At 31.5% G+C, this 18012-nt stretch overlaps 1 protein-coding gene across 13 annotated transcripts in view; it reads right to left on the bottom strand.

The window, feature by feature from the left end:
• Positions 1 to 18012, bottom strand: part of LOC106872422 (protocadherin-11 X-linked) — a 370508-nt gene that overhangs the window by 91102 nt on the left and 261394 nt on the right. For 11 of the 13 annotated variants that reach the window (XM_052972305.1, XM_014919417.2, XM_052972306.1 and 8 more), the window contains one exon: positions 11694 to 14513. In XM_052972305.1, the coding sequence (XP_052828265.1) occupies positions 11694 to 14369 (2676 nt within the window). In that variant the 5' untranslated portion in view covers positions 14370 to 14513. Of the gene's footprint in view, positions 1 to 2971; positions 2987 to 11693; positions 14514 to 18012 lie in introns of all 13 variants that reach the window. The other 2 variants (XM_052972310.1, XM_014919421.2) reach the window with 1 other exon arrangement.

Here is an 18012-nt window from a genome sequence, read left to right as displayed (position 1 = left end):
TATATATATATATATATATATATATATATATATATATATATACACGTACATATATATATACATATATAAATGTATATACACACACCGTTATATGAGCATTGGATCTACTTTTCAGAACCATCCCTCTTAATAATCCATTTTAACTAAAGTCTTCCAATATATACTAAGTGATTCAAAATGTCAAGTCATTCAGTATGGTCTAATAAAAACGGAGATGTGAATTTGTTAATCAATCTCACACTAATCAGAATGACTTAAATCGATCTTTCACTAATTGGAGTGACTTAAACACTGTGTAATTAATTTATAATTATAATCGTATATTTCATTTAAAGAAAATTCCTCTAAAATCACATGTGAGAGTATTTAAAGCTAATTTATTTCATAAACTTATTCTAAAGTGACAAATTCACAAAATTAGCACTTTCAAGAAAGTATTATGTTATTGTAGAAAACTAATTAATAAAATTGTCCTAAATTTCGATTAAATTACTCTGCTGAATTATCAAGTTCAAAATAAAACAATCATTGGCTGTCAATTTATAAGCTCTTCTTTTACATATCCAACAGTAATATGACATCCACAATGACATCAAACTCCAAGAAATCCTCTATCAATTTTGCTGTATTTTCTTTCCTTTTGCCAATTCCACAGCACACTGTCTTAATGCCAAGCCCTAGAAATTAACAGTTTTCAAAATAGTGAATTCCTCAACATCTTTCTGGCTCATGTATTCCAGCAAATTAGTAACCTTAGATATTTCATAGATATTTCATAGAAATTACACTACGCCTTTAAACAACTATTTACTTTATGAAAGCCAACACATGACATTAGATGTGTATATGTTTTCCCTATTCACTCTATGGGAATATAAAAGAAACAGCAGAAAACAAGCATACACCTATAAATAACTTTGTCTTTCCAATAATGTGATTATTAATCATTACTCCATTCATCATGTTTTATTGACATTTCTATTAATAATTGCAATTTAAAATATTCTTATTTTCAAATCTTTTATTCATATTTTTATTCTTTATATATCATCAAAATATTTCTCTCTCTTTCACAAATAAAATCTATTTTAAATCTTACCAAAATAACATGCACTAAACATGGATTTGTTTACTTTAGAATTCCATGTTCTGTTCCATCTTAGGTTTCTTAGTTTATTTCAAAGGTGGTAAAATACCAGAATTGAAAGAACATTGAACAAAATGCCATGCAATATTTTTTTCAAGTTTAAATTCTGCTGCAACCACGTTTGCCTTTTATCCTTCCGGGATCATGACAATTGTTCTGCGAGTGCCCAGATAGGCATGAAACTTGTCAATATCTAACCAAAAATAAGACATTTTTGTGAAATAAGATGACAATACGAGACCTCCTTTGTATTCTATGATGAGAAAGTTCCATGTGAAGCCCATAGCACTTGTAAGAAAATGACCAAGGATTGTCCAATCACTTGATGATGCAGTAAGGAAAACGATTATGAAAAATACAGAAATTACTGGTAAATGACTTCCTTCTGTAATACCATTGTGGATAGTTATAACTCTAATGTTGATTGTTCATTATTTTCACCATACACATATGAACACTTGCACATACATACATATACACACACACTTACACACACACTCTCTCTCTCTCTCTCTCTCACACACACACTCAGAGTAACTCCTATAAACATATGTATGGGCCACTGTAAAATAAAATTAGATGTTTCAGTCTAAATTCATTTATCATAAAGAAAAAAATAACAAAAAAGTAGTACAAAAGAAATTTAAATATAGATATGTAACAGTGAATATTATTTGTATCATATGTTATTAATAATCAGCAATATTCATTAACAATTACAATGGCAAAAAAAAAACAATAACATTAAGTGTAAAAAAAAAAAAAAAAAAAAGCAAACAAAAATCACTATTTGGTCTCACAAAGCTGATTAGCTTTCATTATGGTCTTAGAAAGATTATTAGCGTTAATGGAGTAAGTGAACTGAAGATTTAAAAAGAATTAACACAATAGTGAATGAAACCTTGAAATAAAGTTTAAAAAGTGGGACAGAAAGACACTCTCACTGATGATAGCTGTTAGATGCAGGAATACATCAATTAGTGAAAATGACAAATATTCATTATCAAAGGAGTACTTGTATTAATATGGTGAATCATTGACACAAAAATGAAATATTTTCACGTTAGTGTGTTTACAATCTGTAGATATGGAATGAGTACTCCATTAGTGAAGTAAGTGAAACAGTAGATACAAAACAAAGGAAAATACTATCATAGTGTCAAGTGGATCTGTGTTTCTACATCAAGAGCTGTATTTTGATCAAAACTGATAAATTAATAAATATAATGTTGACTGCATGTGATGAAAAAATATATATATTAAACCCTCAGTTTAATTAAATCTAATTAAGCTGATCCTTGTAAAAAAATTTTTTTGTTTCAAAGCAGGATTTGACCTAAAAGGAAATTTACAGGTCAAGATATACACATATATATATATAAAATATAATATAATATGTATAATATTCTAACTTTAAGCTAAGATTCGTTAGCTATTTTTCAATGATATTATAAACTATTTGCTGAAAAATGAAACTGAAAGTAATGGTTTTGTTAAACATCAAAATTTAATTATTATTATTGTTGTTATCATTTTTTGTTAAAAATGTTAATCATTTCATTTTCTCCTTGATAACTAAAAAAAAAGATAGAAAGAAAGAAGACATTGGTAGTAGATGAAATTTCTTTGGTAAATTTGTATGACATATTTTACAAGAAAAAACTAAGAAGATACAATGCAACACAATGCATTCCACTAAAGTTATTAACTGAGAAGTTAAATGATAATCACGCTAGTATATCAAGAAGATTAGATTAAGGGTTTAACATGGTTCAATGAGGTATAGAGAGTGAAACTACATATGTTTTCATGCAATTTTCTTACCCAGGTCTCAGGGGGCTGATGTAAGAAGAAGGGAGAAAAAAAGAGAAATTATGAGAAATGGAATAATAATAATAGTTATATCCTGTTATAAATATAAGACCTGATTCAAATTATTATTATTATCATTATTATTATTATTATTATTATTATTATTATTATTATTATTATTATTATTATTATTATTATTATTATTATTATTATTATTATTATTATTATTATTATTATTATTATTATCATCGTCAATAATTTTTAAAAATTTCCATTTAAATGTGTTATATTTTTTATTATTTTAAAATAATAGTCTTAGTGTATAAAAGACATGTTATTCACTCAATTGTGAATTAACTCGAAATATAAGAAATTCTAAATCATACGCAGACCAAGAATAAATTTATTTAAATTGGTTTTAAAAGATTAATGTGAAACACCTAATTTTTATTTTTTTATTTCCTATTTGCTTCTATTTTTTAATTTTTTCTTGGCAAGCTATCAAATAACTTTTCGGTGTTTCTTTTGACAGATTTCACAGCTAAAACATAGTTTATCAATAAATTTTTGCTTTTAACATTCAACTAAATGTTGTTGTTATTGTTGTTGTTTTTTTAGCCCTGAGTTAGCTCTTACTGAACAATCATTGGTTTTTTTTTTAGCTTTGACCTTCCAACCCTTACTTTTAGTCATAATACATTTAAGATGAGATTTTGTTCTTGTCTATTGTATCCTTGCTCCTTAAGACCATAGACTGTCATTTTAGACAGATTTAGCTGCTAGTTCTAGCACGTTGAGTAATCAGTTGCTGCTCCTTTGTTAGATTGAAATCAACTTTGGCTCATACTCTGAGCTAAAAGCTTGCTTTTGAGGTAAAATTGAAGATTAATAGTTAACAAAAAATATATATATAAAATATAATAAAAATTAAGAATAAAAACGAAAGAAAACAAGACATTTTAATGAGTTTTGTTATATGAAAAATTGTCAAAAAATTTTATTTATTATTTGTTTTTATGTTTGTTTTATTTGTTTTAAATATTATTTAACCTATTTCTTTCAATACAGAAATTAAAACACTAAATTGAAGATAATAACGAAGAAGAAAATAATTTCTTACATAAGCAGAGAGCCAGAAATTTAGAGGAAAGTGGGGGTAGAGTCAATGGTATCGACCTTTGTCTGCAACTGGTACTTATTCTATTGACCGTGGGGCAATAAAGGGCTAAGTCAATCTAAACTCAATGCCACCCTTTAACATTTAAATAGACCACAGCCAGCCTACATATTCTACCAGTTTTATGGTCAAACTGGCCAGTGAAATCTTCAGCCTTGTGAGGGTACTGATGACATGCAAAATAACTCATCTTAGCAGTCAACATTTTATAATTAGTAGTATGAAACATATATGTGATGTCTTGCAAACAACTCGCACATGCAAGTGCTACCAGTCGAGAACTCCGCATACCGGAAGCCAGCAAGTATATAGGGTCATCAGGAGAGAATGCGCGCCGTTTCGGGGCCTACCTCTCGACGGCATCAATGCACACCGCACCCCCTCACTGATATGAGGCCCCACTTGCTAGATCAACTGGTTATTAAAAACAAAGCTCAATAGTTCTCTAGCCATCGCTCATCGTCTCTTTTTAACCAAATCCAGTGGTTAGCCTTCTCCACTGTAGTTTGGATATCACTCATGGTGGTATTTACCTTACGATGAGTTAGGCCTAACGATAACAGCAGTCGTCTCACACTGTGTCCTACAAACCCTCTACATCCAACTTCGAATGGAAAACGCTCCGCTTTCCAGCCTGCGTCTTCACATTTCTCGAGGAGGTTTACATAACGGTCAATCTTTCATAACTATGATCCTGGTATGGTATATTAAGAAATGTTGGAGCTTGAAGACAGCACCTCTGAACCTCTATAATAGAAAGTTTCCTGAACCTGGGCTGCTGTCTATTAAAGTGGGGGAAGATTTAATTTTATTACTGCATCTACTTGTTTCTTTTAACCTGTAATAGGCAACTAATTTTAAATGCTACATATAACTTGTATGGTAATTGAAATTGAGGATTAGTTCCTTTGAACATTTCTTGAACAATTAATTTATTAAATCCTTTGGGTTATCATTTATGAATATATAATTATGGCTTTTAAATAGTTTGGAAGAATCATTGTGCATATGGAAGCAGTAAATATCAGCTTAGAAATGAAATGTAATGCTAACTTGAATCAACATCATCCTCAAACCCTCAACACCACCACCACCACCACCACCATCATAATCATCATCAGCAGCAGCAGCATCACCAACACACACAACTGCCACTATCGCTGTCACTATCAACAACACCACTACTACCATCACTGTCAATACACTATCCCTACTACCATCTTTGTTGCCATTATTTAATCAAGCCTCTTTTTCATACCGACATAATTTAGACAGAAATGCCTGATATATATATATATATATATATATATATATACATACCTACATACAGATTCTTGAATAAAGAATATCAATAGTACAAAAGCAGATCCTTGCGCAGAAGAGAAATATGCTACTCCTCGTGAATATTTAACAAAGCTATTTACCTAAGATATTTGATCTCTAATGATTCTGTATTTAGAGAGAGACTAATTAAAAATGCATTGTTAAATAGTCATATTTGTATATCAATCCTAAATAAATGAGATAACATGTATGCAATAAATAGATAAATAAATGTTTTAGCCCTAACTTCAAGCAAATATGATTTGGTAGATTGTGTCATATTTTTGATAAGGGTTTTAGGTGCATCTGTAGTTGGGAGCAGACTGAAATACTTCCGTGGCCCTCCCATCTTTGGCGCAAAGGAACATTAAGATTGTGACAAATTGTGGGAGAATAGATTGCATTAGTATTTCCCGGGTGTTAATTTTCATCTGAATAGGCAGGAGAAATCTGAAACGAAGTGCCTTGCCCAAGGATACAAGTGTACTGCCTGGTCTAGGACTTGAACCCATGACCTTATGAGTGTGTTTCTAACACTTTAACCACTTGTCCACATGCTTTCACAGTAACATTTATACCAAATGTGTATAAGCACAGAACATGCTTTAAATGGGTTGTCCTTCCATTTTCAGTAACTATTGAAATTTAAGATACCTACAGCCCTCCCTATAGTAAACCTTTGGACATAAACCCGTCTTTTCCCTTTGTTAAATTTGAAGATACTACTTTTAGTCTTCTCTGTAGTAAACATGTAGATATGATCCCATACTTTCCCTTTGTAATATATAGTTGAATTATGGGAGATACAGTTGTACTTTCATATCAATATATTTTATAATGCTTATTAATTATGCAAATTATATTGGCCAAAAGGTTATTATTCATAACTTATTTTCTACATGTAAGAATCTTTATCAGCAAATTCAGCAAGCTGGGTCAGAATACATACAAGCTGAAGAGATATAATATACTGAAACATACCCGTAATTGTCTCCCCTTGCTTGCTAACAAAAATCAGATTTTTCTCTATGTCAGTGATTCCCCACTTTTTCTGTTGCGAGTTGCTAACAGTTTCCACATGGGTTTAGATTCATTTTTTTTTAAACTAAAATTTAAATTTCAATTAAGATTCTTTTTTTTGCTTTTTCGCATATGACATTTTTGCATACATCATCTCTTTTAACTACATTGTTACCATTATTGTAGCAAGAACGAAGGTAATGGCAACCGCCTGTAATGGTAACAGACACAGAACTTTCCATTTAATTTCATTTCATAAAATCAATCATGCTACATTATCATCGCAGATCAATTTCTTTCTTTTCTTGTTTACCATAAATTTCTCTTATTTTATTGTATAACTCCATCTTCTTTTGATCATTATAGCAACTGTTCTGGATTTTTCACTTCCCTTTTACTTTGCTAAAATTACCTTTGTGTTCCCTCTTCAAGCTTTAATATCATGAATTAATTTTATACATTGTTTCTTATGATATGCAAAAATTCATGTAATTTTGCCATCAACTGTCTATTTTTTCTTTGGATCTCTCAGCACACTTTCACTTATATATATATATATATATATATATATATATATATATATGTATGTATGTATGTATATTGGTTGTTTTTTTTTTAACCGTTCTCTGCAGCAGACATATTTATTCTATTGTTTAGTCAAATGGGTTTGAAGTGATTTTTCGCTGAAGCATGAATGCAATTGCATACAATTTGTGCCTAACATAAAGCTGCAATCACAATATAATTTTTCCATTCATATTGGGAAATGTGCAAGCTTCTTCAAAATAGATATTTTTATAGGTAAATATCAGGAGTGTATATTCTATGCATATTATTCTATGCTACACACACATGCACTCATACACAGAGACACACAAATGCACCAAACCATGTTAATTTTCTTTATGTTAGTTCTGTTCTTGCTGCATCATGTTATAATCTGGTCATAATTTGTTTTCAAATCTAATATTACACATTGAGAAACAAAGATTAAGTCATGTTGAAACTGTATTATGTAGAGAACTATTCTATACAACATTGATATCTACATAAGTGGTGTGTTTAATGCATAGAAATAGTCTAAAGTTTGCATGTTTATAATTATAACAGAGTAATAGAGGGTTCAGTACAGTTTCCCTGCCTGTGACAGTAATCACCATACAACATTGATATTTATATAAGGGATGTATATTGTGGGTAATGATAATAATGATGATAATAATGATAATTCTTTCTTATAGAGGCACAAAGCCTAAAATTTGGTAAGAGAGGGATAGTTGATTACTTTGACTCCAATCAAGTAGCTCTGTTTTCATTAAGCCTAAATGATAAAAGGTAAAGCTAACCCCTGCAGGATTTGAACCCCTAATGTAAATACTGGTGAATAATAATAATAATAATAATAATAATAATAATAATAATAATAATAATAATAATAATAATAATAAAAATAATAATAATAAAAATAATAGTAATAATAATAATAATAATAATAATAATAATAAATAGTAATAATGATAATTTTGGTTGATACAATTTGTCAATGATGATTCAATATCTCAAAAGATGGAGCTGTAGATGTTTCAAACCAATTGACAATAAGCTAATATTTCTTTAGCAAGGAATGCAATTAACTTAGTTCTGGTGAATATGAAATGTTCCTTTGGAATAGCAGATATGCTTCATTGTTTGGGAGACATAACTGATGCTAACATGTGCGCGGGTTTTTTAATGAATGGTACTTGAGAAAATATTAACTTTTCTGAATATTAAGAAATTTTTCTTGATGTAAGTGGTACCCTATATGATAGAAAATGGTAATTGCATGTAGACTTCTCAGAATATGAAAGATTAAAAAGAAAAAAAAGTTTAAAAAAAAGAAAAAGAAAATGAATATATTCTCAATGTATAATGGATAAGTTCTAAGTTGATATCTGTTCATTCAGACATAAATGGCTAAATATAAGGCCGAGAATTTGATGAGAGATTAACTGAGATGATGACAAACGATAAAGCTGAGAGAGACAGATTCATAGAAATACTCAACGTAGAGATGAATATAAATATGTATGCTAAATAGGAAGAAATATAAATAATACACAAAAATAACTGAAGGAAAATACCAGGGAGTGAACTAAATAAGGGTATATAGTAGAAATATTACATGTGGATTATTTAAGAGCTGATGGAAATCAACACTGAAATAGTTATGCTGCTGTTTAATAGAAGAATATATACATATCCATTCTTTCCATCATACTGTAACTCCTCTCACCCTCACCCTTTCACACCAATAACTCCTTTCTCTCCCACCCCATATCATACTGTAACATCTCCCAATGCCCCACTTAAAGATGTGTCATTCTCTCTCTTATTCTAAGGTGGTAAGCTGGCAGAAACATTAGCACACTGGGTAAAATACTTAGCGATATTTCGTCTGTCTTTATGTTCTGAATTCAAATTCTATCGAGGCCGACTTTGCCTTTCATCCTTTTGGGGGTCGATAAATTAAGTACTAGTTGCTTACTGGGGTCGATCTAATCGACTGTCCCCCTCCCCCAAAATTTCGGGCCTTGTGCCTAGAGTAGAAAAGAATACATATATTAGCTTTAAGGTGGCGAGTTGGCAGAAATGTTAGCATGCTGGGCGAAATGCTTAGCAATATTTTGTCTGCCTTTACATTCTGAGTTCAAATTCCACTGAGGTCGACTTTGCTTTTCATCCTTTCATGGTCGATAAATTAAGTATCAGTTGCATACTGGGGTTGATCTAATTAACTGACCCCCTACCCCCAAATTTTGGGCCTTGTGCTTAGAGTAGAAAAGATTCACTCTTTTATTCTATCTTTCAATGGTGGAGGCTTTTTTCACAGTAAGTTACGAGGTGACCTTATGAATGCTGTTGGCATTAAAAAAAGTAACACACTCAGTGTACTATATAAAGTGGTTTGCCATCTGAGCAGAGGTACCAAAGGGTTTTAGAAAACTCTTTAGTCTTGCTGGGGACTAGACAGCTTCTATAGTGCAGGTGCCACTAAAAAAATATATCAGTTACACTCTGTGAAGCGGTTGGTATCAGGAACAACATTTAGCCATAGAAATCAAGTCAAAACTGAGAGGCTGGAACAGAATGTAATTTACAGATCTGATAATCCTGCCAAACTCTCCAACCTAATCCATCATGGAAAACAGATGATAAAGATGATGATATAACTGTTCAGACTTTAATGAAACCTTTAAAAAGCTATTACTCATTATATATTCTAATGAATGCTCAAAATTAAGTAGTAGTATTTAGAACTGTTGAAACTCCTGGTCCAGTCTCTGAGATGTTCCAATCTCTGAATTAGAGTTAGAAACTTTTATTTGGGGTGAATTTTTTTTTTTACGTATTATTCAAATATTTCAGGAGAAGATACCTCTTAAAGCTGCCATAGACTCCACATTGAAGAAATATTTTGAAAACTATCACAGAAGTCAAAAACGAAAAAAAAAAAAAAAAATGGAAAATTGAAAGTAACTTAGAATATTTGACTTTGTTGATGAGGAAAACTTTCTCATTATATAAGAAAAGTTATTAACATGATGTATCTAAAATAAATACCTGTTGAGCACTGGGATCAAGGTAATCAACTTCCCAACCATCAAAATTGATGGCCTTGTACCAGAATTAGAAAGAATGTGATGTGTCTATCTGAACTAACAGTGAAGTAATGGTACCATAGGAAGACAAACACTATATAATATGGAGAAGAGAGTAAAGGGCAGAAATGATTGCTAAAAGTTGGCAGGAACCAAAGAAGAAGATAATGCAAAACTAACAAAAGATCTTGGACTAAGAACAAAGGTAAGAATCTGTTGGGAAGGTATAATTTTTTCCAAAAGGCTCCACTCTTACTACATGGAATGGTAATGATGTATGGTGTGGTGTTGGTGTTCAAGGTGATGCATTCGATCTGATTCAAGCTCATTTATGATAAAAGTTATATGTACACACACACACACACACACACACACATGCACGCACACATGTAGTTTATTGGATTTGATAAACTTTCATTCCGCTCGCTTTATATATGTACGCATCCTCTGTGAGTGTATTCATGTGCATGGGTATGTATATTTACTTAAATATGTATACAAACATATATACATACATGCACAAACACACACACACACACACACATATGTATATATATATATATGTATACATATATATATATGTATATATATATATATATATATCTATATGCATATATATACATGTATCTCTCCCTCTCTCTCTCTCCCTCTCTCTCTCTCCCTCTCTCTCTCTCTCTCTCTCTCTCTCTCTCTATATATATATATATATATATATATATATCGGTATGAATACATGCACGTCATAAAATTATTTGATGTAAGTCTATATCATAAATATGCATGTACCAACACATACCCGCACACACATACACACACATGCGCATGTATGCAGTATTCATATAGATGGATGTGTGTGTGTGTGTGTGTGTGTGTGTCCTGTATGTATTATATGTCTTAATAATAATTTAAAATTTCAACTTGCTAAATTTGCTCATCTTTTTCTGATAAATTTATTTTACATTCCTGTTATTGATATTTTAGGGAATTTATATTAACTCTAAAGCTTAAAGAAGGGATAGCTTTATTAAAAGTCTATTCAAATCTCTTTTTAATAAATTTATAAAATTTCACTGTTGTTACAAGATATACATACATATACATACACATACATACGCGAATACATACACATATATGTATATATATAATATATATGTAGACACACATATATATATGTATGTATTTATGTATGTGTGTGTATATATATATATATATATATATATATATAAATTTTCTTTTTAATTTACAAATCAAAGCACATTTTCTAAGGAAACTCCCAGGTATTTTCATCAGATGCAATCAAAATATAGCCAAGAGCTCTCATGCATGCTAAATAAGGTGAGAAAGAAAAGGTTTTCATATAAATCGTTGGCGATATATTTTTCACTAACTTAATATGTGATAAATTTAATTTTTTTTTAACAAAAATTATATGTTGTTTAGTATAATCATGTCAGTAAATATATAAGGGTTAGGTTATAGAAAAGAAACGAAAATATACACTTGATTCATAAATTGAAAAACATGTGTTTCTGTATGTATTTCTGTATGTATGAGTGTGTTGATATAAACTTACTTGAAGAGATGGTAGGTCTGGAGCAAAGAATGCCCCAGGATTCTTGACTGTCGTATTACTGGCCAGTGAATTTGCAGAACCTTTACTCGTTGGATCTGCTCCATCAAGGGAAAAGCTGACCTCCTTTTTGTGTTTTTGACGGTCCGAATCTGGAGAACTGTCAGACTTGCGTCGAGCATCTTCATGCATCTTTGCAGGATAGCGGCGCCGATTTTGGTCTACTTTTTTAATTATACATATTGTAATGACTATGCATGTGGCTAGGACAACTGTCACAGCAGCAAGGACAATGACTATTGTCAAATTTCTTTCGCCATCGGGAGTACCATTTCCATAAGGAAGCTCTGTACTGTTGCTCAAAATCATCATTACTATTAGAATAGCAGATGTACTTTTTGGTGGCTTCCCATGGTCTTTAACAACTATTGGTAATTTATAGGATTTGCTGAATATTCTTATATCACTGTCTTTAATAAGCATTATTTCCCCAGAAGTATGGTTAATTCTGAAAAGACCAGCTGTTTCAGGGGTACTTTTGAGGAAATAGGATAACATTGCATTTTCCCCCTCATCATCATCTAGAGCTATCACTCGTGAAATAGGTCGGTCAACTGGAGTCATATCGTAAATCACTGAAATGGTATTGTTGGTATCGGATGGGTAAATAATATACGGGTAGTTATCATTGACGTCATCAACAATTACAGTGACATTTGTTGAGGAACTCAATGGTTTTTTGCCATGGTCAGCGGCAACAACAAGAAAGTCATATCTCTGACCTTTCATGCGGCTTAATCTGGCTTTAGTCTTTAAAACACCATCAGTGACCATAAAAAGTTGAGGAGCTTCATAGTTCTTTGAAATCCAATACCTAATCCGACCATTTTCTCCATGATCTAAATCTTGAGCATCAACTCTCCCAATAAACGTAAATGGTTCTTGGTCTTCCTTCACGTGAAATTTGTAATACCCTCTTTTGAACTGGGGTGCTTCATCATTAATATCTAGAATATTTAAATGAACAGTGGCAGTTCCTGTAAGAGGAGGACTACCAGAATCTATTGCTAAAACTCTGAATTTAATCTCAGCATTTTGTTCTCTATCAAATTGTTTATTCGCAGTTATAACACCAGTCCGATGGTCAATGTTAAACCAAGAGTGAGCATCGTGATGAAGTTCGTAATGTATCTCTGAATTGATTCCAGTATCGTTATCCTTGGCAGTGACTTTCGTTACATAATCATGAAAATTATTATTCTCTGTAATTGGGGTTTTGATCAAAGTTTGTTCAAATACTGGTGGATTGTCATTTTTATCTGCGACAATGACTAAAAAACTTTTCTCGCTGTGAAGCTGTGGGGTACCATGGTCATGACATCGGATGCTCACATTGTGAACGGAGGTCTTTTCAAAGTCTAGAGGTTTTGCAACAACAACTTTATAGGTTTTAATAGAAAATATCTGCAGACTGAAATGGTGATCATTGACAGAACAACTGACATTTCCATTTTGGTCTTGATCTCGATCGTTAATTGATACGTGGGCAATAAACTTACCCTTGGATGCAGACTCAGACACATTAGCCGCATAACCAAGTGACAGGAGATTGATTATTATTTCAGGTTTATTATCATTCACATCAACTACATAGACATTGACTGAAGCAGTTGATGACTGGACGATAGCACCGTGATCATAAGCTATGACATTGAAGGAATATCTAGGTCTATCTTCATAATCAACTCTGCTAATTAGATGAATTTCTCCTGTTGTTTGATTAACATCAAAAATTTCTTTAATTTTCGAAGATGTTCTGTGATGAAGTTTATATCCTACTTGGCCATTTGGACCTGAATCTAAGTCTTCAGCGTGTAATGTAAGAATTGTCGATAATATGGAGCGATTTTCATGTATATAAACAGTATAAGATTTTTTATCAAACTTAGGGGCATTATCATTAGCGTCAAGTACAGTTATATTTACAACTACATTACCACTTCTTTGAGGAGTGCCATTATCTTTGGCTACAATAACTAACTGGTAAAAGTCCTGTTCTTCATGGTCTAATTTCTGTTTCAACTGCAAGCCATCTAAAAAGCCATTCTCTTGAAGTAATGTAAACTTATCTCGATCGTTTAAAAGTATATAGTATTTAATGGAATTGTCGATTCCTGTATCTAAGTCATAGGCGTCCTCAATTGGGAATTTCGTATTAGCAGGAGTTGATTCACTGATTTCAAGAGCAATTTCATCTTTATCAAATAATGGGGCATTATCATTTATGTCATCGATATTTATTTTTATATTCATCATATCAAGAAAACGTGGATCGGATGAAGACTGTACGGCGACACTCACAGTTACAATACAGGTGTGACCCCCAATATCATTATCACAGATATGTTCTCGATCAATCGGTACAGCAGTAGTTATAATACCTGAGTTTGTCCCAATATGGAAAAGGTTTGTGTATTGGTTCCCTTGCGTTAGAAATTTGAACAAGTAGTCACCATGCGTGGGGCGAGTAAAAGCTTTGGCAACATTTCCAACATATGTGCCTTCGGCGGTTTCTTCTAAAACATGAAAATTTAACTCACGTAATGCTGAAGCAAACAACTGTAGGCCCCAGAAAATGAGGGAAAAGGAGATGAACTTAACAGACATATTATTGCACATATAGATAAAAATGATAGTGATGATATTTTGTTGTATTATCGCAAAGAAAAGGTTTCACTTTGCGCACAATGACAAAGAAAAATAGAAGAGCCAGTGGTATTGTTCAAACTTCCTTGATCCATGAGCCAAAGAGTTCATCAAACTCTGGAAAGAAATAGAAAAAAAAAATAATAAGTTGAGTAAAGAAAAAGTAAATAGTTACAATAAGTTTCAAATAAAATAAGTTTATCAAGTTTTATCAAATAATGATCAATAAATGATAAAAAAAATTTCATGATTTCTAACATTTGGTTTGAGACTAAAAATGTGTTTAGTGTTGAGAAGAGAGTAGAATACAACTAAACAACCTCTTTCTGAAATATCATCCAATGAGGACTTAATAAATTAAGTACTGCCTCCTTGTGTGGTTATCAGAGCTGGTAATCTCACATTCCACAAGACGAAGGGAATTTTGTAATTCTAGAAAGCTAGAGAGCTCATTTGTAAAATCGTAAAATATCCTAGATACTTCCTTAGGATTTGGTAACTATTTCACTGTATTTGGCTAAATACAATTTTCTTCTAGACAGACGGATTAATTTTACTCATCTCTGATTATTCTGTTATGATCGACAACAGTAAAACAAGTGGGTGGGATATTTGTCCAGGAAATAAACTGCTGGACTGTTTAGCTTTTGGACAAAACATGTAATTCTATATTGAATCCCTTTCGATACCAAGTTTCTTTTGAAATACATTGTTTTTGTTTCAATTAATTTTGAAAATGATAAAGAATTTAGAAAATAACTTTGTATCATAACCTCCTGGACTAATGAATTTAACAGGAGCATGAGCTTGATTCCTATGCACGAGAGCTCATGCTCTTGTTAGATTCATTGGTTCAAGGGAGGAGCTTTGATAAAGGAGACATACAATGAGGACGAAACACTGCAGTGTTGCAAAGTGTCTTTTATGGAAACACATTTCCCTCAAGGGGGTAGATGTTCTCCAATGACAAATAAATACAGATAAGAAAGAAAGAAATCCAGTCTGCACATTCAAATCTGTCAGAGCATGTTAAGACTGTTGAATAAACACAATATCTTTATTTTCAAATTATGGAAATGGAGCTTAATGCAGCCCTCTGGCTTGTTGGATCCCGTCAAGTTGTCCGACCCTTGCCAGTATGGGAAACACGTTAAATGGTGATGATGATGATGATGATGATGATGATGATGACAGGGATAATGATGATGACAGGGATGATGATGATGACAGGGATGATGATGATGACTATGAAGATGATAATTATGAAGACGACGATGATGATGGCAATGATGATGATGATGGTGATGATTATGAAATAATTCTTCTTTTTCAATTCGATATGTTACAAATAAACTTTTCCATTACTTGTCTCTTTTTATTTATTTATTATTATTTTTTTTTCTTTTCTTTTTCTAAATCATAAACAGATTAAGCTAAAAATCATTTGTGAGATGAAATACATTAAAGAATACTTCAGAAACAATCTGCATTATTTTTTTTTTTGTTCTCAATTATTTCTAAATTAAATATATTTTGAAACTAAATATAAAGACATTCTCCCATTTTGATGTTTAAAGTTGAAATAATATTACAATAGAACATGACGAAGTTTAATAAACAAGAAAAATAAAAAAGAAACGGTTGAAATATTTATATAAAGTTTCTGGAGAATATTTTACTCTTGATATTTCATAGAATTTAAACGAAATTAATCAGAGCAAACAGGTTTCTTTGCCGTCTTCCCCCTGCCCTTCCACCTCACACTTTATTGAAATATAATACTTTGTTAACAGCTATAGAGAAATATTCTGCAAAAATAAGAAAGTCATGATAAATCTACTTTATACTGAATTAAGTTTCAAAGTTTCCTGTTGGACAGTTTTATCAGATGTCTATTGTTTTCTATTATTGTTAACACAGGAAATAAAATGAAGAGTGAAAAGAATTTTAATAGAGGACATTATAGTGTTGAGAATATAATAGCTAAGACTTGAAAAATAATGAGATGCACAAATTTCTAGGAAAAAATCTCCAGCGTGAAAACAAACAAAAAGAAAAATGAAGCCAAAAACAAAAAGAAAAAAAAAACATAAAAAATCATAAAAGAGTGGTTTGGACGCTTTTGATGAAAGTATAAATGCCTGTCATTTTGGTGTAAAGCCTCTAAAGACGTATTTGTGCGTGTTTCATTTATGTATGAAATATTTTAAACATTAAATGATTAAATCATTATGTTATATAAATAAATCAATGAATTAATAAGCAAATTAATAAATAAATCTAATATATATTAATTAACAAGTTTCAAAATTTGGTTAAGACAGGGATCAATGAAGCCAGGAGGTAGGGAGGAAAAAATGACTTTGATGCCAGCAACTAAACATTTAATGAATAGAGAAAATAATAATGATGATGATAATAATAATAATCCTTTCCTTTCTACTATGGGTACAAGGCCTGACATTTTTGGGGAAGGGACCAGTCAGTTAGATCAATCCCACTATGCAATTGGTACTTAATTTATCGACCTTGAAAGAATGAAAGGCAAAATCGACCTCGAATAGTTCCTGCCTATTGGACAAAATCATGAATGTTATTTCTTTCTTGTATAAAACACGTCTGGGCTGGTGATTGATCAATAAACTGGTTGGGGGTTGGTGACAGGAAGAGCATCCAGCTATAAAACAACTCTGCTTTAACATACTCTCATCTGATTCCTCTAAACATGGAAAGGTGAATGTTAAGAGGACGATGATCATAAAGATGATGATGAGGATGATGGCGATCATGATGATGATGATGATGAGAATGATGATGGTGATGGTGATGATGACGATGATGATGGCGATGGTGATGACAATGATGATAACAGTGATGATGACGACGATGATGATAATGATGATGACGATGACAATGATGATGATGATGATGATGATGACAACAACGACAATGACAATAATGATGAAATTTCATACAGGATGAAAATGAGGAGAATAATGATGCTGATAGTGATGTTGATGATGAAGATGAAGATGAAGAGGATGAAGTGGATGAAGGGGATGAAGGGGATGAAGGGGATGAGGAGGGGGAGAATGGGTGATTATGACTATGATAAAGCATAATAAATAAATAGGACGGCTCACAAGAAAGTGAATTTTAGGATAGAAGTGAATTTAATTCCTTTGATATTAGACACATGGTCGTTAATAGAAATATTTTTACATTCTATTTACAGTGCAAGATATAAACAAATTCAATATCAGTTATTTTAAAGTATGACGATTCCATTCCATTCCATTCCTTCCTTCCTTCCTTTCTTTCTTTCTTTCTTTCTTTGTGTTGTTGTTGTTATTATTATTATTATATGCAGAATTTCTATTTCAAGATTTTAATGAGCTTCAAGACATGTTTAAGAGTTGTAAAGAGCATTAACGTTGTTGAAAAAAATATAAGTTTCGAGATTATTATCCTCCTCTGATGTATATATATGCAAACATACATACGTACATGCATACACACACACACACACACACACACACACACACACACACACACACACAATCATATATATATATATATATAAATACAATATAATATATGTATATAAAATATATAT

Source organism: Octopus bimaculoides, chromosome 13 (assembly GCF_001194135.2).
Source record: "Octopus bimaculoides isolate UCB-OBI-ISO-001 chromosome 13, ASM119413v2, whole genome shotgun sequence".
In the NCBI taxonomy this organism is placed as follows: domain Eukaryota; kingdom Metazoa; phylum Mollusca; class Cephalopoda; order Octopoda; family Octopodidae; genus Octopus; species Octopus bimaculoides.
Note: the sequence above shows the minus strand (reverse complement) of the source record. Positions and strands in the feature narration are given on the sequence as shown.